The 9,164-nt window shown below is 46.4% G+C and overlaps 2 protein-coding genes across 4 annotated transcripts; one reads left to right on the top strand and one right to left on the bottom strand.

The window, feature by feature from the left end:
- Window positions 1-719: 719 nt before the first annotated feature.
- On the bottom strand, window positions 720-8,953 carry LOC115339259 (spermatogenesis-associated protein 2-like). Of its 3 annotated transcripts, none has more exons than XM_030008968.2 (3): window positions 8,820-8,953; window positions 4,628-5,053; window positions 720-2,846 (listed from the first exon to the last, which is right to left on the bottom strand). In XM_030008968.2, exons 2-3 carry the CDS (start codon window positions 4,943-4,945, stop codon window positions 1,593-1,595), a joined length of 1,572 nt encoding a protein of 523 aa, XP_029864828.1. In that variant the 5' UTR covers window positions 4,946-5,053; window positions 8,820-8,953; the 3' UTR covers window positions 720-1,592. The 3 variants fall into 3 exon arrangements, with proteins under 3 accessions (XP_029864828.1, XP_040978591.1, XP_029864827.1); XM_041122657.1 differs by lacking the exon at window positions 8,820-8,953 and adding an exon at window positions 8,543-8,565; XM_030008967.2 differs by lacking the exon at window positions 8,820-8,953 and adding an exon at window positions 8,006-8,259.
- LOC115338829 (nascent polypeptide-associated complex subunit alpha, muscle-specific form-like) lies at window positions 6,879-8,845 on the top strand. The gene is made up of 3 exons (XM_030007739.1): window positions 6,879-6,955; window positions 7,669-7,773; window positions 7,834-8,845. The coding sequence occupies exons 1-3, from the start codon at window positions 6,879-6,881 to the stop codon at window positions 8,843-8,845; spliced, it is 1,194 nt and encodes a 397-aa protein (XP_029863599.1).
- Window positions 8,954-9,164: the final 211 nt, after the last annotated feature.

Here is a 9,164-nt window from a genome sequence, read left to right as displayed (position 1 = left end):
AACCCTAAGTGAATAATTTTAGTGCAAAGTGGACTACATAGTTTACATCTCAGCTAGAGTTCTTTACAGATATTTTAAACACATTTAATTCTGCACATCAGGTTAGGTTGCCTGATACTTTGTTCTAACTAGCTAGTTGGAATAAGGAAGTTAGAAGGATTCCTGTGGGTTTCCTTTTAATAAAAAAACTAAAGCCTATTCATAATCAGGTGTTCTTTGGGGGTCAAACTGTACAGAGCCTAGCACAACGGAGTCCTGGTTCTCGGCTAGGGTTCCTATGTGCTACAGTAATACAGATAAATATCATTATCCGATTCACATCCATAACTGATGGGTTTACTTTAACAGGAGTCACAAATGAGCTCTGATTTTTAACCAGGCCAGTGCTTTACTTGCTGGACTACACTACAGACTTTGCAGTGAATTTGGAAGCAACATAACATTTATACTTACAATTTCCATAACCACAAAGGAAAAGCGTGCACCGAGAACCAAAATCCTCAATTCTTAGACAAGACTTCACTTAGACTAGTGATAGCCTTATCGGGGGGGAAAAAAAGTCAGATTAAAAAGCGAAAATTGATCAGAGCCAAGAACATCAGTCTGCCACAGTGACTATAATAAGCTATGAAATACAGTACAAGGAAAAACAAAAAGTCACCTGAACAAATAACCCAGAGAGACTTCATAGTTATAATGATTCTACCACTTTTAAGAACTCAACATATTAAATATTTATTAAAAATAAACTGTTTCCAAATTACCTATTTACAGTACAAAGAACAGTACTTAATACATGTGCAACAGAAAGTAAAGAAAATCAGTACTCAGCTGGAAGGACAACACTCTAGGCATAATTTAAGTGACATGAATACAGGTTCACCTTTTTAAAATACCATACAGTAAAAACCATTAGGATGATATTGGCAACACCAGAAAATAAAGCACGTATTGTCCAGATTCAGATTACATAAGCTTGAGATAAACAACCAGGAGATAAGGGGAGAAGGAAGAAACATAAAGACGAAAGGAAGAGATGCTGTGGTGTTTGCATTTTGGAGATCAAGAAATGCAGACACACGTCAAAAAATAGTCCTTGTTGGCAAAACAAGCCATTCACATACTTCTTGCACATTTTGAAGTCATACTTTATCAAAAACTGGCAGTAGTTTCATCACTCATAGAAAATGAGAATCTTAATTTTTAGACTTCATTTTCAAGCCTTGCATGGTTTTATTTGGGCAAGGAGATGACTGCAATGTAATAGAAAGGTGTGATGTCACTTTTCTAAAATACAACAGCTGCCAAGTTTTAAAGGAAAATGTGCTCTTCTCCCCCATTTAAATTGAAAAGTAATGATCATTTAGGAGTTACCTAAATTATAGCAGCATGAAATCTAATGTATCTGCAGCATCTGTGAAGCCACAAAAATCAAGAACTGGCACCTGATCACTGAACCATGGTTCCAAATATTTGGACATGTCATTTTGGTAAGAGGTCAGTGTATTTTCTTATCAATGGAGTCAGAACATTAGTTAGGATAGCCCTTTCCCCTCCCCCTTTCCTTCCCCTCCAAAACAGACTAATCAAGTCTATCTGTAAACTACATGGGACAGCTGGGATGATTTATAGTTTAACTGATTGTTAGGCATGAATCTGTGAAGCTCGCTTTTTCTACAGCAGGGATCATAATAGTAAGCATTGAGGCAAGTGTCACATGAGACTTTTGAGCAAAACGTGCAAGTGTTTGCAGCTCCAGATCGGTTACAAAAGCCGCAGCGCGAGGTGCCTGAAGGTTTGGATTTTGAACTGAATTGAGCAGCTCTCTCTTGACTCTGAGTCTGTGATGTGTACTGAGATTTCTCCCTTAACGCAGACGCAGGAGACAAGCCATCATTTGGAAGTGGTTTGATTGAATAGGTGCTCTGTTTCACTGCTGGGTATTCCTGCCTAGAGTTGAACAGATTGTCACACTTTTGGCAAACAGAAGTGCCACAAGGTACGCCACAGTTTTGGCACTTGAGGGAAGCTGTCTCTTTGGCTAAGTGGGTGCGTTTGTGGTAAACGGGATTGGCATCATTTTTTAACAGCCATACATCAGGCTTAATAGCTTCTTGTCTTTTAAAATTTAACATACTTCTAGAATCGGGATCAGTATATAAATCTAAGTCCTCTTGAGCAGAAAAATAGGAGCTGTAAGGGACATTTGTTCTTAGCATGCCATTGTGATGAGATGAAGTTGGCAAGAATTCATCTGAACACCCGTGTGGGGAGCTTGACATTGTCAGAAGAGAGGGTGATGGACGGATAATTTCATCTTTGATGTCATCTTCTGCATCAACTAAAATTGGTTCTTTCCTGAGACTCAGTGAGCTCATCAAAGGTGGTTTCTTACTTTCCCAGTAATTATCATATGTGTCCACTGATTTAGAAGGCTTGCTCACCTTTGGCTTGAAATAATCTTTAGAGGCCCGTTCACTCGCTGATTTCTGGAGTACCATTCGTGCCATGGAAGTGTTTAAGTTTTCTTTGCACTCTACACGCCGTTTCATGGCTTCTGAGCAGCCTCTAACATCTTCATTGCTATTTTTTCGTTCATTTATGACATCAATCTCTGAATAACCTTTATCCTTCACTTGCAAGTGAATTTCAAGAAGCTGCTCACATTCCACTTTGGCCAAAAAGAGTTCAAATGAAACCATTTTCACTTGAATGGCATCAACCTGCTCTTTGAGCTTATACATTGTTCCCAGTTCTTGGACATAGCCCATGTAGTTCAAAATCTGCCTTACATCATCTTCAGTTAGAGCAGACTTTACATAATAAACAAAGGGTCCAGTGTAGGTCTAAGGGGAGTGGAGGGGAAATAAAAGGAAAACTAGGTTACAAATTCAGTGGTGGACTAAATGTTCAGATAATTCAGTGACAGATACTATATAATTAAATAGAATAATAATGACAGTGAACACATGCAACTCCCATGGCAAGATGAACTCCATCTCTGCATTCCTCCTGTTCAGCAGATGGAAATTCAATGAGGCAAATTCAAAGTACGAGAGTTTTCATTCAAATTGAAATCCTGATTAGCATAGTGTCCTCCCTGTTGATTTAAATCACTATGCTTTACACTGACATTAACTTTTATGTGTACCAGACACGTTTGCATTTACAAGCAAGTCTACCACAAAAGGTAAAAAGGCAGAGACTTCATGTATTGCCCCTGGACAGAGGCTAGGTAGAGACAACAGGAACTCAGAATTACTGCGGGAGTACCAAAGTCCTCTTCAATTCAGCTTTAAATATACTTGAGGTGCGCTCTTTTTTGTGTACTATTACTATGCAGTTTCAAATGCCTGTTTTATTTAATTTTATATTAGGTCCAGAACTACCACTAAAAAAGCCCCAAAACCAAAGATATGAGTTTGTGCAAGTTGAGGTATCCTTAGTATCTGGCATGCCTGAGGTATGTTCTTAATCCAGTTCAAACTGTTTTGGATTGCAGGCAAGAGTAGCCTGCCCATCACATCTTTGTATAGAACAGGTACTGGATCCACAGCGCACAACCAAAGTCAATATTGGCAGTGCATCAAGAGATATCCTTGATGGATCAGCAACATTTCAAAGGCCAGAACTTAAGCATAATGTTGAAGATTTATGGAGAGATCTTAGAGGAAGGTAGTTTCCCCCTGGGGAAACAGAGAACTCTCAGATGCTCTAATAACATTCAAATTCTCTGCTAAATAGTGAAACAGAGTCTTTTTAAGGAAAACAAACAAAAATACCCACCACTAGTGCACACAACCTGCAAATTACTTTAAACACCTATACTGGTAGTGCTTTTATCCAGCTTTCAAGTCTCAAAACTGTTCTTGTAAGTCACCTGCAGCATTCATTACTGAAATGCTGCAGCAGTTTTGAATAAGCACATAAGAACAGGTAAAAGATAAAATAGAAAAATCAACAGCAGAGAACTCACTATCTGACTTCCAGCACCGAAGTCGAGCAATATACAAGTTCCTACTTTTCCCTCTGAGACCCTGGCATAGGCAAATAATTTGAAAGTACATTAAAATCAGAACTTCATGAATTGAGAACTGACAAGCAGATAAAAGATATTGTGGAAACAATTCTTTCAGAGAAGTTCCTTTACCATTACCACATAACTTGTGAGAACCTCAGCAAAGTATCCATTTGAATGCATGCATTGGTTGTTAGTACTTGTGCTCCATTAATAGCTGTTGCAAGGCAAAAATCAAACTTTGAGTGAGCTTCAACACAACCTGGCCACTCACCCTATTGAAAGCATCTTCAAGTAGAAATTAAGGCACTGTAGCAGGGTAGGCTGAACAAAAACCTTAAATAAGCTCTTCCTCTATTTTATGGTTACATTATAAATGCAGATAGTACTTGTACTTCTGCTCTCAGGATACTCTCACCAGCACAAACTTCACTTATTTTACATAGAAACTTTCCTATGGCTTCTGTTTACCAACTGTATATAGACGAATATATATAATCATGCTAACAGGTGGGAAAAAAGGAAGTCTTTAAAGGAAATGTATGAAATGTGTTAGAAGAAAAAAAAACAAATCATGTTCTCACTGTGGCCACACATAAAACATCTTACCTTAATATTTTTGAACTCCTTTTTCCAGGGGTAAAGAAAGAGATTAATCCCAACTGTCTCGAGCATGCTGAATGCATTATGGAGAGAATGTAAACTTGAGGATTTCACAGATCTCAGTGAGTTTTCAGCCATCTCATAAAATTTTATCAGCCGGAATCTATAAAAGGGATCAATTTTGGGAAGGCAAAGTAAGGCTGCCGCTGCCACTCGCAAATACTCATCATTAATAGGACGCTGCTTGTTGTCAGAGGCATTCAGTTTGCATTCATGGAACTGTACATACTTCCTAAATAAATCGTCTTTATATTTTGTATCCATTGAAATCAGTTTTTATCTCACACTTGGGCAGCTACCTCGTCTCTCTCATGGTTATTCGGCAGTAGGTTGATTATCTGGCATTAAGAATCTTCAGTAATGGCAACTCTTCTGGAATAAAAATTGAAAACAAAGACAAGTCATCACAGTTGCATAAATCCCAGATGTCCACAGCATCTATCTGCTTCATGGGATTCTATAAAATGGTTCACAGAGCAGCAGCTCCCAGAACAGCCTCTAAGTTTCTGAAAAAGCGCAAGAGTCTACGGAAATGCTGTTGTCCTGCCTTTCACTGCCATTGTCTACTCATCTTCCAGTTATCTGCCTAAAACAGCACAACAAACCTACATCAAGCAAGGCACTGAGAGCTCGATACAATACCGCTGGTGTGTAGGATCAAGCCCAGACTGAGGGCTCCTTGGCTTAGGGAACCAAGGCAAAAGTTACTCACAGCAAAAAACTTAAAGGAGAAGCATGAGTTTTTATGGTCTCTTCTCTGCGTTTTATTTTGCCCTTTCAGTGCAAACAACTTACACAAACTTTATTTTAATCAGTTGCTGTTTCGGTGGGGGGTTTTTTTTTTGTCCTGCATAGTGATATAATCATTAAAAAAATCCCACAAAGAAGTTTCATTTTGCTCAGCTTGGGAAAGCATCTACTTTTCTTTTCCCCTAGTGGCACAGAACTGCCCCTAGAGTGAGCATATTAATTAACTTTGCCTTTTTATTTTTAACATTTTCTAGGCTTTTGACTGCCACTCACATTCCACCTGACGGCACCCCAGGCCACCACTCTGCTGGGGGAGCTCTGCAGCCATCCTACAGAGAACACACTCCCCTGATTGCTGCAAACTACAGCCAAAGTTTCAGCTTTATTAGAACAAAGCAGAATCATTTCTGTTTTTACAACATGTATGCTTTTGTTTGCTGGGATAGTTCCTTTTATATATATACTGATCTACATTTTCATCTCACTGAGCTCACATACTGCACAGAAAAAGCTGGTGAGAAAAGAAGCTTCCTAAAGGTATTTTACCAAAACCAAGGTAATTAACAGACCGATGGACTCCATCTCGACTGCCTGAGGAACTTCAGATCAAAAAGCAGACCACAGGCTTTGGTTTTTAAATAAAAACACGATACAGCCCTTACAGACTTCCCAACTGTGAACCAAGGGGAGGGGAGGCAGGAGAAATCAATGCACTGTTTCGGTTGTAGTCAGTCTGAAACAGCACTTCAGAAAATACTTTCCACCCAATATTAATTGCAGCTGCTAGAACACTGATTGATGCCCCCACACACTCCTGTTAAAATGAAAATCACTGTTAAGACCAAAATTAATTGAATGAAAGGAGCCATAACACAAAATACATGGGGGGACACGAGGGGGACCACAAACCAACAACCAAGAGGCCAGGAAAACAAACAAACAAAAAAATCAACAGCCTAGCAGTTAATATTACTTCATGAAAGGCTGCACTTAATGACAATACCATGTGGGATAGTTAACTAGCAGTTCAATTTCTGCTCAAAGGCACACTGCTCTCGTCTTTTCCACAATCAGAAATTGCACCAATGTCAAGAGACAAGCTGTGAATCACAGGAAATGTGGAGTTCTAAATTAACATCTGAGCATAAGGGACAGGAGTAAACCCTTCTCCCTTCCCGAGATCTTTCCTCCTTAAGTCGTGCAAGATGAAGTCTGTGGACAAAGACAACAGAATGTCTGTTCCTTAGCAAGAAGGGCTCCGCAAGAGAATTTCAGAGAAAGCTCTTTGTCTGGCACATCAGTGATACACGCCCAGGACAAGGAATGATCCTGTGCTGACAAGGAGCTGGATTAACTATTTACAGTTCTTCCACCTCCACTGTTAATAACTACTAACCAAAAGTGCTTGGTTACATGTACGAGACGTCAGGATTAGGAAAGTCCCCAAATGAAAGCAAAGTCCTTCATCAAGGCCCTATCGACCGTGATACTCAAAGCCACTGCCAGCTCTGATTTCGACTTGCGGTTTGTATATAAGTCAGAGTTCACACAGCCAAAAAGCAAAACATGACAAACCGAACACCCCAGCAAGCCTTTGCAGAGCTGCTCCTCTGAATACAGAGCTTCCAGAAGCAAAACATCCCCGTCCCAGGCAGCCCACCCAGCGCCAGGAAGGCTCCGAACAGCTAACAACCATGGTTACAAGGCTCGATAAAAACCTCAATATGGGAGCAGGCACAGATAAATATAGTTTTAAGAAGCACACTGGCTGATGGAACAGATAAGGTAACAAGGCTGTTTTGCTGCAAATTATTGACTGAAAACCTCAAGATTTCACGGAGATGCATGAATAATAAGTTCTGGTCAGAATCTAGTTTCTGCTGGTGAGACAAGGAAACGCTTCTATCCATCTCCTGGGTCAAAACCTCAGCTGAGGGAACCAACGCTCTGCTACCCTGGACTGCTTGGCAGGGCACAGTCACGCAAAACCTTCACGGCAGTAGGGGAGGGACACAGGACAGATACAACCTTCTCCTGACCCACGCTAAGGAGCCCAGAAACGCCAGGCTTCCACCAAACACTTGAAAAGAAAATGATCCCGATACAAAGGCTATTTAATGGCACCAGACGACACCGCATCGCTGAGGAATCTCAGACCATAAAACAAGGGAGAGGGAAGGAACAACACACAAATTAACACCCGGCTGAAGCCGTTTCGCTCCTCGGTTCTCACGCAGACACTTGTTGCGGAGACGCCCGGCCCGGCCGGGAAAGCGGGACGGGGCCGGCCGCTGCCCGGGGCCGCGGGCACGGCCCCGGAACACCGCCTTCGCCTCCCCGGCGTGAGCGGCACTCGCTGACCACCGAGCCCCGGGGCCGGACCCACGGGGGCTTCCCTCCAGCCCCTCGCCGGTAAAGGGGCGCAGCGCCCGCCGCAGCCCTCGCCCCCGGCAAACCCGCCGCCCCCTCCCCTCAGCAGCCGGCGCGGCGCCGAGGGCGCGCAGCCCGGGCGGGCAGAGCCGGCCCACCCCCGCCGCCGCCGCCTCCACCCCGCGGGCCGGGCCCGTCCCTCACCGCTCCGCGCCGCGCCGGGCCGCGCCAGCCGCCCGGGACCCGCCGCCGCTCAAGCCGGAAGCGCCCGGTGACCCGGATGCGGACCGCGGACCCCCTCGGCCCCTCACGCGCTCCCGCGACGTCCCAGCAGAGGCCACCCCTCCCGCCCCGGAAGGGCTGCCGGCTGGCCAGCGGTTGGGCACGCCCGCTCTCACGGCTACGGCCTTCCCGGCACCGGCCCGGGGGCTGCCGCCGGCCAGCGGGAGGGGGCGGCTGACAGCGGCGCCCCGGAAGTGGATGCCGGGAGGGGCGGGGCACCGCCTCCTACCGCGGGGAGCGCTTCCGCCGCCGGACGTCAGCGGGGCGGGGAGCGAGGGGGCGGGGCGACCGCCTCAGGCCCCGCCCGGCGGAGGGGCCGCGGAGGGGGGGGGGCGCTGGGGGACCGGGGCCGGTCTCGGCCCCAGAGGCGGGCGGCAGCCGCCGTCCGTGGGAGGAAAATGCCCGAGCAGCCCCCGCGGCGGGCCCCGGGACTGCCCCCAGGCCGAGAAGGAACGTTACCGGGAAACGAAGCGGCCGTTTCACGGACGTGGGATGCCTTTGTGCGCTCCCTGTAAGAAAGATGGCCCGTTAAAGCGCTGTTCTGCTACCAACAGCTTTTGTATCGCCTTGCAGCCCCCAGAGGAGGGCCGCGTCGCCCCTCCCTTGAGAGGTCGGTTGTCTTTCCACAACCAGAACAGCCTCAGCGGTCAGCGAGGGAGGGAGCAGCACCGCGTCCTGCCGCTCGGCCGCGCACCGGCCCCTCCACCGCTCGCAACGGGACGGATCCAGCACGCACGGGGCCGAGCCGTGAGCCCGCGGTGAGACGCCCAGCCTCTTGCCGCTGTCCGCGGCTCCTCGGCCGTGGCGCTGGGCTGCTGTTGAAATGGCCCGTTCCCCAGGCGCGGTGCGGAAGCGCTGCCCGCTCTCCCTCCCCCGTCCCCCCCCCAACCTCCGCCGGCCTTGAGCGCGTCCCCGCCGCCGCCGCTGAGGCGCCGCCGGGGCGGGACCGGCGCTTCGGGGGCGGGGGTAGCTCCTGGCCACGCCCCCCTCCCGTGTCGCGCCACGCCCACTCAGCGTGACCACGCCTCTGGAGGGGCGGTGTCTCGGCGGCAGGGGCGGTGCTGCGCCCGCGCACCGCCTG

The sequence above is a fragment of the Aquila chrysaetos genome, chromosome 3 (assembly GCF_900496995.4).
Source record: "Aquila chrysaetos chrysaetos chromosome 3, bAquChr1.4, whole genome shotgun sequence".
NCBI lineage: Eukaryota > Metazoa > Chordata > Aves > Accipitriformes > Accipitridae > Aquila > Aquila chrysaetos.
Note: the sequence above shows the minus strand (reverse complement) of the source record. Positions and strands in the feature narration are given on the sequence as shown.

Excerpts from the sequence above, each read along its gene's own strand:
- LOC115339259 (XM_030008968.2), bottom strand. The coding sequence starts at position 4,945 with ATGGATACAAAATATAAAGACGATTTATTTAGGAAGTATGTACAGTTC. Across the intron at positions 2,847-4,627 it reads AGGAGTTCAAAAATATTAAG|ACCTACACTGGACCCTTTGT; the intron begins GTAAGATGTTTT and ends CACTCCCCTTAG.
- LOC115338829 (XM_030007739.1), top strand. The coding sequence starts at position 6,879 with ATGAAAGCAAAGTCCTTCATCAAGGCCCTATCGACCGTGATACTCAAA. Across the intron at positions 6,956-7,668 it reads AGCTCTGATTTCGACTTGCG|ACACTTGTTGCGGAGACGCC; the intron begins GTTTGTATATAA and ends GTTCTCACGCAG. Across the intron at positions 7,774-7,833 it reads ACCGCCTTCGCCTCCCCGGC|CCCCTCGCCGGTAAAGGGGC; the intron begins GTGAGCGGCACT and ends GCTTCCCTCCAG.